General features: G+C 37.9%; 1 protein-coding gene across 10 annotated transcripts in view; it reads right to left on the reverse strand.

Annotated features, from left to right (window-relative positions):
- The window catches only part of DLGAP2 (DLG associated protein 2), a 454,541-nt gene that overhangs the window by 364,860 nt on the left and 69,534 nt on the right, over positions 1-20,147 (reverse strand). For 6 of the 10 annotated variants that reach the window (XM_064650400.1, XM_064650418.1, XM_064650396.1 and 3 more), the window contains exon 2: positions 15,362-15,416. In XM_064650400.1, coding sequence (XP_064506470.1) covers positions 15,362-15,416 — 55 coding nt within the window. Of the gene's footprint in view, positions 1-15,361; positions 15,419-20,147 lie in introns of those variants that run through there. The other 4 variants (XM_064650407.1, XM_064650402.1, XM_064650412.1 and 1 more) reach the window with 2 other exon arrangements.

Raw genomic sequence — 20,147 nt, forward strand, 5'->3', positions numbered from 1 at the left:
GCTAATATCTAGTTTTATATTAAGGAAAATTTTCGAACAGCAATTAGTCTTAAAGGTAATCAGCGCATGCACCCAGCTACGCAAGAAAATAAAAAAAGTGACCCATCTAAAGATCTTTACATCTATCTGAAGTGCATTATCAAGATATTTGAATAAGTACCTTGAAAATTCCCATAAACTGAAGTCAGAAAGTCTAAGAAGCCTGCTGTTCAAAAGGCTTATCATTTGACTCGGTATTGTAGTGCATGTTTCACGAATATTCTAGAAATACACCTCTGATTCAACAGGCCTGGCCTCTTGAGCTGAAAGGATCAACCCAAAACTCCTCAGGTATGACAGATATGAGACAGAACAGATCTGAGTGGGAGCTGTTCAGAGATGAAGAATCTGCTGCAGGAAATAGGTGTTCCATTTCCATCCAGCCATTTCCATCACCATTTTCACCATAGCAAAAAAAATCCCTTATCTGCAGTTGTCTTGTTCTGCTTTTCTCAGAGAAATTGAAGAACTTTGTATTTGATGATGGAGTGATGCTTATCTGGTTCAGCTAAAATACACCTCTGTTTCTGAAAAGCCAAAGATCAAACTGAGTCTGACTGTAAAGCACTTTACCCAGATCTTAAGGGGTTTTTTCCCTCTTTTCTGCATGCCTCTGTGTTTTTTCAAGGTCACTTAAAAAAGACAAGCAAGAAAACTGTCATGTACTAATATAATGAACACCATTTGTAATGCTGAAACCATCTTCCTGTTCACTAGCCCTCTATTTAAATATCGTATCAGGAAGTGAGCCCTTCAACTCCCAGCATGACCCTGAAACATCCCATGTCCAGCCCCACAGAACAGAAAGAGTTAAAATTTCCAAGAATATATTCTTTGCTACTCTAGTTTCGTGACCTTTTTTTTCTTGGTCCTAATTGGTCATTTCATTTTTCCCTAAACTAAAATAATTTTGTTGAAAGCTGTTCGGCTTTGTGGACACAAATGAGATTAATTTAGACAACTGTACACTTTATTCATGGTGTTCCTATTGTTCATTTCAGATATAAGTTTTAGAAGATTTTTCTTTCATATTTAATTCCAGTTTAGTGCTAAATAGGGCTGAACCTGGTTCCACTTGTTGCATAGCCATTCTAAAAGCAGCTCTATTTCACTGCCACCACAATAACTGTTTGAGATCTGTCTTTCAACCGTGTAACCCATTAATTCTGTTAAAATGGAGTGATGGTTTTAAAAACATCTACATCAAGTCAGACAGTTTGCAGCACTCTATACACATTTGGCCAAAATTAACTAAAACATTGAAGAAAATTTCTGCAACCCTGAAAGCGTTCAAGGTCAGGTTGGATGGAGCTCTGAGCAACCTGGTCTAGTGAAAGGTGTTCCTGCCCATGCCAGGGTTGGAGCTAGAGGACCTTTAAGGTCCCTTCCAACCCAAACTATTCTATGATTCTATGACAAGACCTACTGTCATAAAAACATGGGAAAACCCATTACAGAGTCTAAACTTGTAACTCCTTACTAACAAAAAAAGGAGACAGAATTCAGTTTTTATATCAAAGGAAACTAATTTGTTACTGGAGTAATCCTGATTGTTACTTTGAATACTGATATAATACTGGTGCACTTATAGAGTTTTCATAGAATCATAGAATAGTTTGGGTTGGAAGGGACCTTAAAGATCATCTAGTTCAACCCCCTGCCAGCAACACAACAACAACAAAGAACCTGTACCTTCATTTCTGCTGCAAAATTAGCTTACTCTTGGAACTTCCATGCCATCCTATTCACATGGTTTGAGACAAAATTCAAGACTGAATGTGCTGTGCACACATTCAAATGCCAGGAGGAAGCAGAGAGGAATGAAACACCAAAATATTTTTACTGCAAGCTAAACCTCTCAGGTTCTCCTGGAATGCTCAGTGTTAAGCTAACATCAGATTCCCGGAAGGGGAAAAGAAATATTTATGGTACAGTATTTATACCTTAGTTCAAAAGCTCCAACAGGAAGGCAACAAAATTTAAGTTAAATAACAACACAGTTTTGTAGGAAGCCATATGTCTCCCATAACGCCAAGCAAAGATGTCAGTGACAGTTAAGGATGCTCTGCATTTTACTGTTGAGAGCAATTTGTCAATAACTTGCAGGACACGATGCTAAAAGATTTTTGCAGAGGAATCAGCCAAGCATTACAGAATGCCAAATAGCTAAGAATCTACTAGCCAAAAAATTACATTAATCAAGTGTAAGTATAGTGAATAACAACCTAGGAAGTGTTTCTTACATGATTAAAAAAGAAGACAGAAATAAAAATTATGATAAGTTATAAAGAACAAAATTAGAAGATCAAAAACAAAGGCAGTAAAATTAGAGACAATAATAAAACAAACCTACAGGGAGCTGCAAAACATTAGGCATGAAAATCAGAAAAATATCTAATTTAGTGATAAAGCTGCCAAACTTAAAATAAAAAAGATGAAAATAACTACCAACAATGGAGAAGATTTGAGTTATTGACTATGCTGAGTAATGAAAGGTCCTAAGGAAAAGGAAAACAGAAAACATTAGCAAATGTATCTGATGATCTGTGATGTTCTTGAATTACAACTCAACAAAATAAAAATGATAAAATAGCATAGGATGTCTTCCACAAGGACTTAAATGATAGTTTCAAAAGAAGAAAGAAGACCACAGCTTCCTCACACATAAATTAGCTGAGTAAAGAAGTCAGAGATGAGCTCTACCAGATAACAGTGAATGCAATCAACTATTACTTGCAAGGTTTTCCAACAGAGTACTATCTTCATGGCTACAAGGTTGATATTTTGAAGATGTCCACCTTAAGGCCAAAATCTGCCTTCCAATATGAAGGTGAATCTCACGACAATTAAAAGGACAAGCAATCAAATCTATCTCAGTTTACCCTTTCCTGAATTTTAATTCAAATAACAAGAAGTACAAACAAAACCAAAAAATCATAGATTCATAAAATGGTTTAGGTTGGAAGGATTCTTCAAAGATTATCTAGTCCAATCCCCCCTGCCATGGGCAGGAACATCTTTCACTAGATCAGGTTGTTCAAAGCCCTATCCAATCTAATTTTGAACACTTCTAATGATGGGCCATTCACCACTTACCTTCTCCAGTGTCTCACTATTCTCATTGTAAACAAATTCTTCCTTACATCCAATCCAAACCTACCCTCTTTCAGCTTAAAACCAATGCCCCTTGCTCTGTCACTACAGGCCCTGGTAAAAAGTGTTTCTCTGTCTTTTTTCTAAGCCCTGTTTATACATTGAGTGATGTATGGTGCAACCTATTTCTTTTCAAGTTAACACAAGAAATGGAAAGACAATTATATTGAAGGTAAACAATATGCCCCCCGTGTAAAAAAAAGCAAAATAAAATACTATTATCTCCTTCAAAAACATATTCTCTGCCTATGCAGGCTGATGTACCTTCATTTGCATCTTGAGTTCATAGTTACGAAGGAGCACAGGAGGATCCCTCACAGAGCCAGTCTCTCTGAAGTGGTAGAAAGTATCTGAAGTGTTCCTGTCAAATGTGATGTCCTGCCTAAAGAAGCTGTCTCTTTTGGATGATCCCAAGACACTTGTGCTTGCACACAAAGAAGTAAAGCACCATCCAACAGCCTACCTCTTATTGGACATCATAGTACCCTGTGCCTTTGAGGAGCACCATTTGTCACCATTGTATCCAAAATGTTTCCTTATCAGATAGGTTATCTCGGTCCCTGCAGCAACAATGATATTCAAAATGCTGCTAAAGAATCTGAAAAGAAAAACCTACAAATTGGGATTTTACTGTCTACCACCACCATCAGTATATCAAAGTTTGAGTGATGATTTGTGTTTCTCTAGATCAACAGCTTTCCTTAATTGGTTGCCACATTCCCATCAGTTTCTCTAAAGCATTTTTAAAAGTGACTACCACTAAATAAAGTTATCAACTGATTTTCTTAAATACTTAACACAGCAGGACTTCAATGAAATAAGCATCATAAATTTTTCATAGCAAAGAAAAAGTATTTTGCTTATGCTATGGCAGCTCTCTATAATTTTCTGAAGCGCATTTAATGTTACAAACTGAAGTAAAGGTGACTGCCTCATTGCCATCCTGCAGCCCCGGGGAAGAGTTCAGACTAAATTCTGAGTAACCTGAGTGCCAGCAGTCTCTTCAGCATGTGAAAACCAAACAGGCTTCTCCATTCCTATCTTTGAGTATTTGAGCTTTGACTTTTTCACTCTCCATAAACCACTCCAGAAGTACAGCACAGGCACAGCACTTATTGAGTCACTTGAACAGTTTGTCCAGTTTTAAAATGTTTTGAAAACCTCACTACGTTTTTCAGCATGTCACCTTGAAACTGGTTTCACAGAAGGAAGGTTCATTTCTAAAAGAGAAGACAAGATCAGCAATCATGCAGGAACGTCATTGTATCACCATCAGTACGTAGGAAGTTTACCACCCGGACTCAAGCACAAGACACGGGGTCCTCAGCACTGCAGGAGATGCACTGGCTGTTTCTGCCTGCAACTCCTTCCAGGCAGAGCAGGGGGAGGTAGAGGTCAGCATCCTCACTGCCTCTGCTGTGTTTGGCAGTCTGGAACATATAGAGCACTTGTTGCTAAGTAAAATACTTCAATTGTGCATGGCTCCAGAAGATGACACTCCACTTTGTGAGGTATAATTCATTCCACAAAAGGCTAAGTCTCATTCTTAGAAAGCAGGCTGTGCCTTTCCAGCTATGTCCCAGAAGATCATGCCATATAAGCATGTTCAGAAGAATCTCAGGCAAAAGAGGCTTTTATTTTCTGTATTAGCTAGCAAAAAGTGTACTTCTATGCTTTAAGATTTTTCTGTTTCTGAAGCACTTTATAAAAGCACTCACTAGTTTCCTCTGAGCTAAGCAAATATTACCAGCAGTAACCACTGGCAAACAGCAACTCACCACTGGGTCAGGAAAATTATTTAAGAGCAAATAAAAGCCCTCAAAGCTGGAAGATAAGTCTTCAGTAAAAATAAAATAGATACCTTACTGTTTGGATGGTTAAATGAACAATACCTGCCACCAGACTAATTTGGACAGATATTAATAAAATTAATCTCCTGCTAAAGAGGAGGCTTATAATACAGTGCATTTGTTTACTGTGTCTTATAAGTATTACAGTTTCCATAGAAACAAGAGAGAGAGAAAATTTTAGCACTGGGCAACAAATTCTAATGACTTTTTGTAAAGAATCATTATATATATATTTAGTGCAAATACATCATCAAGATTCATACTCAGGTATATGAAGCATGGATCACTAGTCCTAAAGCAGAGGAACTCATGACTGTACATGATTTCCAAGTCTTTATGGACAAAAAGAAAGGACACATCCTTTAACACATGGTATTAACAGTTCATGCCATGCTGGTCCTTCCTCTTCAGGCTTTTCAATTTTGTATTGCTTCCTCCAACTGCCCTCCAAATGAGAATGGGAGCAAAAAGCAGTGAAGCATTTTCAATATATACTTCCCTTTCCCTGAAGCTTATGTGGTATCTTATCCCTTACATTTCCAATCACCTGCAGCTTAACCATGATGTAATTTCTTATGCCTTGTGGGCTGATTTCTGTGACTCACAATTTCCAAATATATTTGTGAAGGTGGTTCATGAATTAAACTTCTGTCAGCTGAAGCCTCCAGCATTGTTCTGCCCATGTTCAGTATGGAGGCTCCTGGCTCACGAGAAGTTTTAATGGCACAGTACAGAGGATCTGTCCTCAGTTTATAAAGGACATTCAAGAAGCCATTACATAAGGTAAGAAAAACTGCAAATGCCCCCATGGCTTTTTGTCATCCCATAGTTACTCTTTGGTAAGTTTAGGTTTCCTATATATACCACTGAAAATCTTCAGATGATTCATCCCGAGGGCTTGCTGTCAGATGAGCACAGTTATGAGTTATGCTTCTCGTAGTTTCTCTGGTACTATTACCCCTCACTTCTTCCCTGATTTTAAGCTGTGTTCAGATAAGACCTGGGGGACTCTGGGACAGCAGCTTTGGCCAACTACAAATTCACACTTTCTCACTTAAGCATTTAATTACCTAAGTCTAGCAAATCAACAGATTTTAATAAAATTAATGCAATCTACAAGTGATAACATGCATATAATCTTGTACAATGACTTTCACAGAGGTATACTGAAATATTAGCCTCCCTTATGGTGAAACATCTTCATCTTCTCTGCTCCTTTCCTGCCCCAATAATCTTTGCCTCAAGAAGATAAACTAATAGGACAGTTTTTGCTGTTTCTAGGCTCTTCCTCTGGTTTTCCCTGCTCAGCAGCATCACTCCTCTCGCCTGGCAGACTGAGAGAGATTCTCTGGAGATACAGTTTGTGTCTTACCCAGTGCAGAGTCATACTGAGATGAATAAACCTCATGCATGGAAGCATTTGCTACCATTTAGTCTCAAGTGCACAGGGTGCAGCACTGCTTCTGGAAATATATTTCTACAATAAGCACCACTAACAGCTTTGGGGATCATATGCAGTATTGGTGCAGAAATGTTTGCTATTTCCCATCATGACAGAAAGGAGACACGTGGTTAAATTACTGCCTGTTGTGCATGACTGTAGACATTAGCAGCTGTTATTTACAGCTCCTATTATGTTACAGTATCCCAAAAGGCAGGAGAACTGCGTCATACAGCATTATTACAAATAAAATCATTCTAGCAACGTAAAACCATTTTAAGCATAGAGAATATCACTGTAGGTTATCTTTAAATGGAAAGTATGAACAGCTCAGATGTTTTGACGACAAAATGTATGTTTTAGTACTCCCACCCCATCAGCTAATACAAGAAGAAACAGGAAGGACAAGAAAAATTGCACATTAATAAAGTCAGTTGAAAGAAAAAAGGTATGTCTGGAAGAAGTCTCCACCAGTACGTCAGTGGAAGTGGGATGCCCTTTTCTGGAAAATGTACAACTAGAATGAAAGAGAGCTCCAATGGTTTTAATCGTGGAAATGCTTGTATGCTACATATTTTTTAATCTGTTATTCTATCCTAGGGAGTTAAATACTAGTACAAAACATGAGGCAGACTACTCCAAATTAAGGAGCATGCCTTAAAGCAGGCAAACATTGTTCAGGCATCTTATGAAAATAAAAGTCATCTAACACAGTGAGCATCTTAGATACAGAATCCAATTCCCTATACTCTCCCACTCTTATAGTAAAAAGGGGCAGTGGAGGAGTGGGTGGGGGTGTATGGAAAAGGACAAAGCAAACAGCAGTTTCTTAAAACAGATTCAGTTTTAGAATTTAGCAATGTGAATTCTAGTCCTTATTTTTTTCTAACTTACATTCTTTTTGTAAGAAAACTTTTATGACAAATTCTATTATTCCCAAAACCCTGAAAAAAAATGTTTTGCTCTTCAAAATCTTGAAGAGCTCCCAACAAATTCCAATTGCAATACAACTGATGTGAATCTGGAATAAAGGATTGGTGGTCACTTCCAGTGCTGTTCCATTGCTTCCTCCTCTCAGGACTGGGTGTCTTCCCAGATCGAGAACTGACATCTTTTTAGGATAACAATCTACTTGAATAGTTGAATTGCAATTTAAGGAGAAAAGGAATATAATTCACACGTTGTAAAATGATAGCAAATAAAACATATCTATTGCTTCTATACTTTACACAATTGACTTATGTATGATTAATGCATACCAGCCAAGAGATCTGTCCTTGCTTCCAAGGTGCGTCAAAGTAGCTGGAGAGGCAAGATGCTACTGAAGCAAGAAATGAAGATACTTTTCTGTAGGCACTTCTGAGACCTTTAAAAGGTAAGGGAGTAAATTCTTTTGGCCCATAGTCAAATTCCTCTAGTGGTAATGAAATATCAGTGTGGTCTACTGTACTCACATAAAAAATTAATTCAAGAGTCCTCCAGCATTATAGCTATATTCCTCTGAGATCTATAAGAATTCCCTGTGCTCCTCACCATTGACTTACAGCTGTTCTAGAAAAACGTACCAACATTCTACTTTACTCCCTTTACGAGTAGAAATGTCTAACTTTTGATTTGTCTGCTCAATTCCACACTCTTTAACTCTACCCACACACTGCACTGTGTTGGCCAAGACATATATTTTGGCAGTGGACTTCAAAACTGTGTTCCTCCACAAGAGAGTGCCCGTGTACAGTACACACACACACAGCTCCTCAGTCCATGTGATTTACATACAGCCTGGGCAACCATCTGTTTCACAAATAGCTGAAAACCCTAAATAATAAAAATCCCCAACTGTGGCATATAGGAAGCAGTCATTCTACATACGCTTTCATTTAGCAAGACTTAGTTTCATTACTAATAAGATGAATTATCAGAGCTGCCTGCAGTTTCTGCTGCTGCTGATGCACAGTTCTCTCTTCCTTCAGCAGCTGAGCTATATGTATTGGAATGCTCTATAAAACATTTCAGAAATAAAGGTCAAGCCAGCTTCCTTGAAAGAGATGCTGTTTTCTGGATAGAATTTCCTTCCTACATACCTTTAGCTTCCAGGACTCATATGATGTTAGGCAAAGAGACTGCAAACACACATGCTCACATCTGCCTCTAGAATTGAGCTTCATCAAGTTAGAGCGCCTTCTTCAGTCCCTGCTCCTCTCACACATATGAGGGTGAGACTGTTGTGAAAGTGCTATTTTACAGCTAACAGTATACATCCAGTCCCAAGAGCACAGGTGTTAGGCAGCACTTGCCCTTCAGGGGAGCACGTTTTATCAATCTTGGAACATTTAATGTGACATCTAAGCATCACTGAAGTCTCTTGCTCAGTTTTTTTGTTTTTAAGACTACATAGTTTTGGGTGAAGCACAACTGTGACTTTTCATAACAGTAATAAGAGGGTAAAATCATCTCTTGGGAGGAACCAGTTGTAGTGGAGGACCTTGAACTCCAAAAAGGACTTTGTACTGTGCTTGCAACCAACTAGGACACCGTGCAAAGACTGAAGCACCAACACGTTGTGCTGTGATCATGCTTTTTTACACCATAACCAGAATGGCACAGAGATCTGCACCAGCTGGAGCCTTAAAACATTTTTATGCTCACACATATTCAAAGTCTTCTAGCCTGTCCAATTATTTTAAGTGGACTAATATGTGTTGATTAGCTTTATAGCTGGAAGTCTTGATACTGAAGTCTGAGGTCCTATTGATCTTGAGATCATAGACCTGACTCCTTTGAAGTATGAGCCTACCCCAAACTGCCTATATTTTTGAACACCTAGAGACCAGATTTTAGTGGATCAAGATGGACAATCTTAGGCAGATACATATCCAATAAGATAAGGCAGTCTCCTGGCTAGTTTGAGACTGCAAGTGTATAGTTCCTTATTCTAGATAGATCTAGCAGTACTAAGTCTAAAATGGCCATAGGGTATTGCCTCACACCCTTTCATCAGTTTATCCTTGCACAGTTCAGTTCAGTTCTCCCTTCTTCATCCTTTACTAGTGATTTCCAACACCTCTACAGAGTCATGGTAACAGGTATTGTTTATAACAGCTCCAATGACAAGTTTTATTTATTTTTGAATTTTCAGAAGTTGGTATCATATGCCTATCTAACTAGAAGCAAAACAACCTTAATGCCAAGGTATGAGAACTTCCAGCTTAACTAGAAGATTAAGAAAATACTTATTCTTTCTTTATTTTCACCCCTCTAATTTCCATTTCCATGGAAACTGGGCTGGAAAGTACCAGCAGGCAGCCTGCAGCTGAACATCTGAATGAAAATGCTCATGTTGAACTCAGCAAGCAGACAGCAGGTGAAATCTGCAGGAACTGTCTAAAAATCTATAGCTACATCTTGAAAGCAAAAGGACAATCTCAGTTTCAGCAAAGAAGTTCTAAAGAGGATGATACTAACCCTAGTGAATATTCTTGCGTTGCAGCAGCTGATAATCTGACTTCCTCTTTGGAATGTAGGAATAAATTTCTTTATCACAATGGCACAAGACAAAAATTCATCATAATTAATTAAGTACTTCAAAATATTCGGATGGAAGATAATATGCTAAGTTATTTCTGTAACAATACTTTGGCTTCTGAACATTATCCTGTAATTCCTTCTGTGAAGTCAAACTGGCTGCTGTACAGTTCATACACACGCATTGGCAGCCCACTTATCTGGATGGCTTTTCCCACAAACATCCATTGCATTTCAATAAATACATAAATAAATAAATAAATAAATTAAACTAACTAGCACTAGTAACATATTTGCTAGCTATAAAACACTTGCTTTTGAGCACCAATTCACCTTTTATTTTAAAAGCTAGTAAGGCAATACTGTTGTAGATATAGTTAAAGGAAAAAAAAAGTAATGTTGACTTCTTTATCCAATTTAGTAAAGTTTAGTGCAGGAATTCTATTTAATACCATCTTAGGTTCTTCTTCTGTTCAATATTTGCTCTTCAAGCAACAGGAAGAAAAGCAAACAAGCAAGGATGAAACATTCCTGTCTTGGGCTGTAGTTTACCCAATGAAGAGATTGGTTATTATTAAACTCCTGCTTTTGTATATAAAGCAATTACCACTCTCTAAAGCAGATATTATTCATTCTTTGCAGAAAGCAGAACATTGGTCACACTTTTTTTCAGTGTAATTTTAGCCAATGCAGTGGACAAAAGAGGATGATTATAATGAAAGATTTCACATCTTGTGCAAGATCAATATCAGTACATAAGAGCTGATCTGAAAATGGATGATGAAGAAACTTGAGACAGCAGAAATATCTTTTCCTTTTTTTTTTTTTAAAGAGTGTTGCTCAAAGTGTTGCTCAAAGAGCTATTTATCAGAATAAAGTCAGTATGATCAGTGCTGGTGCTCTTTATTGTACCTATGTTCTCCTTCACAATGAGAGGGGAAATTCATGCTTAAACTTCAAAGAAAGAATCAGCCCAAGAAGCTGCTAGCAACTGTTGATTCATTCCTTTCTTTGGGATCTTCAGTGGAAAAAATGAGCCCAAATTTGCAGACCACAACATATCAAACTCATGGCTACAACAGAAAAGAATAGTACAGAAGCTTTTCATGCAATTTGGAAACTAATAATTGTGTATCAAGAGCACCACAGAGGCAGACAAAGCACACAGCTATCAGCATCTCAGCAGTGCAAGAGTGTCCATTTAACAGCTGTAGCAATGGTAAAAATCACACCAAGTGCCTTCTATTAATGAGTCCCATTGATAAGTCACGTTTTACTGCACCAAGTATATTTGTGCTCACCTTGAGGATCATTTATTGTGCTAGATCATGGTACAAGGAGCCCTGGGATAAATAAAAATCAAACCCCAAATAATTCACTTATCTGCTCTAAGACTGCTTAAACACAGCATACACAAAAGCATAAGCTTTCAGACATATTTCCTCTTTTTATTTGCATGAAATTTTCTACATCTAAACAACCCACATGTACTGCCTGAAGAGTTCTATTTCAAGCAAGACTGGAAATAAAAATAAATTTAAAAAATACATAAATTTAAATAAAAAGCAACACACAGCAGCATACATTCACTTCTCTGTTTCAAATCTGCATTTTAACCCCTCAATTTTTTGTTTAGGAATGCCAAAACATGTTGCATTTAATGGCTATCTTCATTTTGAGGGTACAAACCAAGTGTAGTGCTCATACTGCGTGAACAGCTCTCTAAGGGGGGAGGGAGCAGGGAAGGACAGCCTCAGCATCTGCCTAAGGTTTACAGAAGTGACCATGCAGAAATGGGAGGGACTTCTGATTTCACTGAAGATTTCCCATTAACAGGGGACGGGTCATTGCTAGGAAATATTTATAAAGGGAATATGAGCCAGTTGCATATGTACACAGAGGATGGTGGATGTCCATCAAAAGGGGTGGGTTATTTCTCCCAGCTGGAGCTGGAGAGAAAGAGGGTTATAATTCAAGAAAATAAGGAAGCTGCTCCCTATCAGGTCATTCACACTGTTTCCCCTTACGATCTTGTTACTAATGCCTGTAGAGAGCATGTAACTGCCTTTCTTCCAATTAACTTTATAACTGCTAATGCACCCCAGTTGTTGCTGGCTGGTTCAGTTCCAAGACATGGAAAAAAACTTAGCAGGGACATCAATAAAATTCTTACAGTATGATTGTGGTATATAAAATAGAAGTGCAGAATAAACATGTCTGGTCTGGGATCTTTTGCCTCTTGAGGCACAGATTATGTGATAAATACAGGTTCTGGATATTAGCTAACATGATAATGAGCACATATTATGCAAGTGCATGCTATATGAACTTTTAATTTAGTAATGAAAATATGATTAATGGAAAGCCACAAATAAATTAACACTTAAGAAATGAAACATCACTGTCTATTAGCAAAGTTTAATGCAAGCAGCCAACTAGCAGTATTCAGTGTTATATTTAGAGAATGAAATTCTGTAAATGCCTTACATGTTTGAAAATTAATCATTCTTTAACCTTTGAAATACCTAATCTTGTTAAATATGTACCTTCTTCCAAAATTGCATTGCTGTGGAACGGCTGAATTACATTTTTTATGCTCCCTTTTAAAAGTTGCTGCAGGAGATATTTTTATCGCTTAGTTATAAGCACTGAGAATAAAAGTTCATGGTAGGAGTACTAACAAATCATCACCACGGGAAGGAGATCATTGCTGCCATGTACCCTTCTTTCCATGCATAGTTCTTTTCTCCAGTTTACAAATACAGAATATCAGTACCACAAAGTGTGGTTCCTTCAGTGTCCTACACATGTAGGAAAGGACAGCGATATGCACAATTTTCTAGAGTACAGGCAATCCAGGGGCATATTACTTTTAAGATTAAATGCATATATTCTCCAAGAATCAAACTTAGGCTAGGTCTGAAGGGCAGCCAGATGAAAGAATGGCCTGGCAGCACTGGCCCTGCTGTTCCCAAGGGCTTGTTTCTTTCTCTGAGGTGCAGCTCCAGTGCAACAGCATAAAAGAGGCTGGTCATGAAGGCACTCTTGAATGAGGAGCCAAAGACCACCGAGCTGGCTACACTTGAAGTGTTGAATGGATATAAGTGGAGAAACTACTACTGCACCTCTCCCTTTCACCCACCCCTACTCCCTACAGCATCTGTGTTCTTCCCTAACAGTTTTCACGGTCTCTCGTTATATGATTCTTCCCCTCTTTCTTCTCCCATCCCTCCCCCTAGTCCATCTCTCTTTATCCTTCTCTCATCATTAGGAACAACACCCAAGTCTGTATATTGCTCAGTTCCTCCAAATGTCAACAGCTGAATGCAAACAGACCTACAGCTCGCAATCAGGCAATTTTTCTGGGCTCATTTACTGAGAATGGAGCTGGACAAGATTATGTCTGATGTATACATTCGAATGCAAATAGTACATTCCACATTTACCCATATTTAATGAATTTCTTCTTAGTTTGGAGTAGTTGATTTAGACGTAATCAAACAAGACAAAGGGTCATTTATCTCTAAGAGACTCAATGAATCAAACACAAATTTAGTCATTCTTTTCCTGCAAAAAGGAGTTTAAAAATCCCCCATGGCCTGTCTAAACTCTCCTTCTCCTTCTCTTTGCCAAGTATTTAAACACTGTAAATGAGGGAAGTGGGGAAAATGGAACACAGACATAATTTACTTTGCTCTTGCTGGCAACTCCCCACTATACAGTAGGTAGGCATAAAAATACTTCCTGCAGCAGTCACACAGCAGCAATAGAACTTACAACTATTTTCACACATAAGTGTGCTTGAGTTGTCCAGCAGTTGTTACCTACGTAAACCTGAGAGGTTTCTTCTTCTAAGAGCTTAGTTCAAAGTTTTCAAAAACAAATTTTACATTAGGAAGAGCCTTCCTGTTTTTTATGCCCAAATGAAGGCACTTTTGAAGGTGACTGAGATTTTAGATACGTGGCTTTCTTGATATTGGTAATAAAGGCATGTTATAACCTCTCTAGATAAATGGTCAGTCTTACTGCCCATACCCAGACCACTACTTCATGCAACACTGGCTTTGATATCCACATGATACACTTATGTATAAGTTGAGAAGAGTTTGGTTGTCAATGGAATCTGGATCGAGTTCTTACATTACAAATAAAAGAATCAAAATAATTGGCACAGGATACTAGAAAAGGAGCACACAGACTGAGCTGAGGTCGTTATACCAAGTCCACTTTTCAGGAAATCTTGAAATTGTTACGAAGGGCAAAGTCTGTCTTCAGACTAATTATGAACTTACAAATTCTTGCTAGAAAGGGTATATTATTAACTGTCTTACTGTAGTACTTCTATCGTGTTCATAGATAAAATGGAAATCAGATTTTAAATTTCTTTTGAGCATTTGCAGGTAACCACAAGTCTCTCTACAGTTCAACATAGTTCTCAAGTTCTCTCTGTAATTACCTTTAGTGCAAACTGTGCCTGAAATACAATTAGTAGCAAGCCAAGGAGCAAATCAGTTTATTTTAATGGTAGCTACTGGGGTAAGAGGGGATGTAGCCTTAAGAGATGCAAGCAATCATATATATTCTATTAAGAAGATATCAAAGAAAAACCTATATTTTTCCTCCTACTTCTCTGAAATTAGTCTGTCAAATCATACTCACAGTTCCATACACAGTCACTTTAACTCAATTTATAATATTATTGAAAGGATTTTAAAACTTATTTTAAAGAAATTGGTTTTTTCCTGTCATAAAAGAATGTAAAATTAAATCATAACTTTCTTCTCATCCAATATCATTCTCATCAATTGATTTGTTCTGGTCACAAACACACTACTCTAAGTTTCCTCCTGCAAACAACTCTAAGTTTCCTCTGGCATCATTCATGATACTCATTCTGTCTACCCCTTTAGTCTACTACTCCAGTCTACTCCTCTACTCTGAAAAATAAGCATAGAGCAAGCATTTATCTGCAGTAAGAGCTATGTGTGACTTCATGCTTGGCACCTTTGTGAATCAAGAGGACCAGACTGCAGACTTCAGTATTAAATCTCCTTTCTTGACAAAGTCGTAACTTTATAATTAACAACATAGAAATGCTTCAGAAGTTCATACAAATACCTTTATAAGCAAGACCTGATAGCAACCTCTACAACTGCAACAGCTCCAGAAAATTAACAGAATACACAAAGTCTTCACATGAAAGCAGATAATTTAAACAAAACATCCAATTAATCACTCCCTATAAGATAACTTCAGTGGCCATAAATAGCAAACAAGACTTCTCAATATAATCCAATTTGTGTTTGCATTTCTCCAAATCATATTACAATGTTAACTCATTAAGAAAAAAGTTTACCTGTGTTCCTGTCAGGTAAAATGCAGCAATGCTTCTGCAGTATGCCAGGCAGAACCTGTGGCAACAAAGAAACAGGCGTTACTGTACATATATATTTTAAAATCACATGAAGAAGAGCCAATGATTGCTGGAACACTGCATTTGCATCAAATTAGCTATCATGTGATGTAAATCTGAACTCCATTCATTAGGAACTGCAAACAGAGAAGAATCTTATAAAATTAGCTGCTTATTACCTGCCTGTAAAGTTAGTTTCACTTTCTCGCATTGACTACAATATCAAAAGTTGGGTAAAAGAACCCAAGACCATATTTAAAAATGCTCTACTTAGAAAGAGAGTATGTTATCAGTCAATGATGCTGTTGTTCCTCATTTTGCACACGTGGCCCTGCAGTCACAGCATCTTGTCATAAAACACTCAGATCCAAATTCCAAAGCACAGCATTCCCCTCTCCACACAGCCAGTTCCAGTAGACAACTCAAAACTCCAGAGTAGAAAACTGAAGGGAATAGGGACAGAGAAGATCCCAAGTTTGTGGTTCACTGCATCCACCATGCTCTGATGCTTCTGTCAGCCAGTGAGAAATGCTGCTGGAGCTTACCAGCACCTATAACCCTTTTCTTCACAGATTTACATATTAAAATCACCTATTTTGGTACAGACAACCAACTTTGGTGGTCCTACCAGCAACAACCTGTACATGAAGCACACAATACCTCATTGTAATCCGACTTTTAAATCTACAGTTTATGCCCTGTATGATATCAACATCAGTAAAACTGTAGCTTAAACTTTAATGGCTTTTCTTCTGTGGTTCCTGAGAAAAAGCCAATTAAAAATCACGCTCTGAGATGGCTTCTTCAAATTTTCCCTTGGAGGTCAACACACACCCTTTAAAGTCTGAAACTTAAAAAAACACGTTAGTCTCTACAGACAAGAGGCCAGCACAGCCACTGTCAGGAAATCCTGGGCTTCTAATGTCTAAGAAGACATCAAGAACCATCACACTGGTTCTGAAAATTCAGGAAGGAAAATATTTTAGGGAATAGAGACATTTTTATTTTTCACAAAGACCACTGTTGCTGTTTGGCCAAGGTTAATAGCCAGGGATGAGGCTGCTAAGAGACAGACATGTACAGCCCCTACAGCAGCACCCCACGTCCCCATTCCTCCCTGCAGGACTTTTCCAGTACACACCTTCAGTACAACCAGGAGAACAAACACCTCAGTTTGTGTGTCCTCCAGCACAAGAAATCAAAGTCTTAAGAACCTTGCTGCACCATGCTTCCTCCTGAATGCACACATGCATAGGCAGGGCCATTGCAAAACGCTGCTTTTATTATAACTTCATGAGTCAGTCTGTGGCCAGGAAGCCCCCCTGAACAAAAAGGAAAGGGTACAACTGACAGGGATGAGAACAGTTTCCTCATCCAAGTCCTCTAAATTTTACAGAAGGCACAGCATTTACAAAAGTAATTCACTTGTTTGGTCATAATTCTAAAGTTAAACTTGTGGATAAAACATAAAAAAATATCAGCGTGCCTTACTCTGATTCACAGGCAGCAGGCAGCTTGCATTTTTGGAAGGACCAATAGCATAAATAACAATTTTCTGAAAACCACACTCATTATTCTAGAGTGTTTCTAAATTTTAAAATAAAAAAAATTCAATATTTCTTGGAAGTCCAATGTCATATGTACAAACTACAGCATTTTTCCTATAGCCATGGATATAAATAACAGCAGTCTTACAGGCATCGAAAGCATAAAAATTAGAAGCAGAGAACAAAGAAATTCTAAAATGAGCATAGACAGTCTTTCAAAGCAGTGTAATACAAAGACTGAATTTTAAAAACACACTGTCTTATTCAGACATAAAGTAACATTTAGTTCCTCAGGAATCTGTCACATTTTCTTCCCCACATTCACGAACCATGGAAAAGCATTATAATTTATTATGAGCTCCCAGTTAATCAAACTAAAACTGAAATTACAGGAAAAGACAAAAAAGAGCAGATCTGGAGCAGCAAAACAACTTCAATGGAAAAAAAAAAGGCACTGGAAAATAATTTACCCTTCCTAGTAAACTGAATATAGATAAGAGAACAGTCATACTGAAAAGCACAGGCTGGAAAACATTTATTTGTCCCTTCCCTTCACTCTCCTAAGTGTTAAGTAGGCAAACAGTATGGCAAAGGCTTAAACAATGCTTCCTGCTCCCCAGCCCTTTAACATGTTTACCCTGCACAAAGCCAGTTTCTGGCTGGTAGGAGTTTGATATCAACCTCCCACTTACTTATCTACAGTATACAGATTTTTACACTGTACCCATCTCCATGGTATCCAAGAGCCTTTTCACACTGCTCTCCTCCCACTTTCTCCCCACTTTGTTTCTCTGCTCCCTAGGGAAACTGACAGGAGAATTCCTCAGCAAAACTGTCACCTTTCCCTCTCCATGCCTCTCCTTCCCCCGCTGCTTTCCTTTCAGTCATTTGCATATTGTAATACCCAGTCTATTGCTTAAAATGCCTAAAATGCTTTATGTCTCAGAGATATTTCTTTAATTTCACAGAAAATCCCTAGATTAATCTTTGTTTCTTTTGGTTGTTCGAAACTTTACCTACACAGGCAATTTGAGTGAGAATCTTCACCCAAAGCAGACTTGGAGTGATTTCTGCTGTAGAAATCAAAACACGGGAGCAAACAGAGAGATTTACATGCAGAGTGGGTGGGGAAAAAAGGTAAAAAAGAAACCGGTTTCAATTATGTTAACTGATGATTTAACCTTCAGTTGTTTTATAAGCTCTCAGCTGGGAGTTAAGGCATTGCAACACTAAATTAAAACTGGACTCATAGATGCAGAAACAGAATAAACAATACAGCAGGTGGTATGTCCTTAACATCAAGGTGCTTCCCTAGTAGCAGGCAAATTAACTGTGGTCCACATATTTAGCTAGGCAGACACATGTGGCAGGAACATAGTCTTTGCTTATGGTGCCAATTTGATGAAAAACACTAATTTTTGTTGTTGGATATTGATTTGGACCTATTTACATTTGTTTTCACAATAAATATATAGCTGTCATAATTAGTGTTCAAATTTTAACCTGTAGCTGTATAATATAGGTACTCAAAAAGCTCCTCAGAACAGCACAGGGTAGTTACATAGCTGTTGCAGTTCAGTAAAGATCATATTTTTATGTGTTTACTTGGAAACTTACCTTCAATTTCTTAAAAATAAGACAGATGAGTCCTCTCAGTGATTAGTATGCAATACTTTTTTTAGAGTGGTTTAGCAAGAACTAGAATTAATTCCTAAAAAACATTTTAAATTTGGAAAGCACTAACCCCAAACCCACTAAAAAAAAACAAAACAAACCAACCAAAACCACCACTTTACACAGAAGCGGAAAAATGAGAAGGAAAATAATTCTACTATGGAAAAATGCCTCTGTGATGTGGATATCTATTCACTTAAAAGGATCTGCTGCACAAAGATGATCAGTCCTCTCTATGGTACTGAATGATAAAAATGTTTTGCTCTCTATTCCACTGCTAAGATGGCCATAGAAAAATGAGCTGGATACTATTTTCCCTTCTCCATTTACATTTCTTTCTGCTGAAAAATAAGTCAACTGAAAATTAATGTTTCAGAGGTCCAAATTTACGGAACATCACACTCAGGAGTCCAAGTGCTTGACAGATGAAATTTAAGGTAGAAATTACCAAGGATTTATCCTGTGATTTGTAACTTGCCAGAAGGAAGGAAGCTCAACTTGAATTTCGGGTCCAAGCAGAGACAAGATATTTTTCTGCTTTTTTACATCCTAGAAATCCAGCGATCCCAAAGACTAGGAAGTCAAAATATACCCTTTTTGCCATGCCAGACACACAGATCCTCTTCATGGCCCTTGTGGTCATGTTCAAACATTTCCAAGGACTGCCCCTGAGAGCGCCGCTTGTGCTCCAAACCTCCCTCCCAGAGAAAACTATTAAATATAGCATGTGAGGCATTTTGATTGCAATAATATGGTAACATTCAGAAGAAAACGTGTCAAAAATATACTGGGAAAATCCACATCAATTTATAAAATTCCAGAGAAAACATATTCCAGAATTTGAGCTTCACTCATACACCGACAGCTGGAAAGAAATGGTCCTTGGGCAGAGTCAGCCACCAAGGGTGCTTTACATCTTCCGTGGCAGCAGTATAGTACTGGAGAGAATTCAGGTTTGATATTTAAGTGGGATCCAGTGAGTGAGTTCCTATCTTTTTGTCTTTCAGATGATTTGTTACTTCTTTGGAAAAGAGAGGCACCTCCTAGACCTTGCTACCTGCACTGCTCTGTGCTAAGCATTGCTGTTTTCCCACCATCTGCACAAACCTCATGGAAAGAATTATGACTGTCTTCATTCTAAGGATCATATTCATTCCATCTCTGTATTTGCTTTTCCTTATATTTGTCTAAGGGCTTTTGTTTTAGGCAATATTTCTTTGTCAGCTACTATAGAGACCTTTTTGAATAATGTTTGTAGCTAAAACTTAAACCACTGGAAATCCTGTGCTCACAGTCCTCTGAATGTCTTTTGCCTCCTATCATTACAGAGGTGTATTATATTTTTGTTTTCCCTTTTTTTATTGTTTCTTTCTATTTTGGACTTCACACCTGAGGATTTTAGATGTCTCTGTCCCATTGACATGTTACAAGAAGGTCCTACTTCTCTGGAACCCATTCACTGCTGCTTCTTAAGCAGAAAGGAAGCATTTGGGATTTGGCTGTTCACA

Source organism: Pseudopipra pipra, chromosome 3 (genome assembly GCF_036250125.1).
Source record: "Pseudopipra pipra isolate bDixPip1 chromosome 3, bDixPip1.hap1, whole genome shotgun sequence".
Lineage (NCBI taxonomy): Eukaryota > Metazoa > Chordata > Aves > Passeriformes > Pipridae > Pseudopipra > Pseudopipra pipra.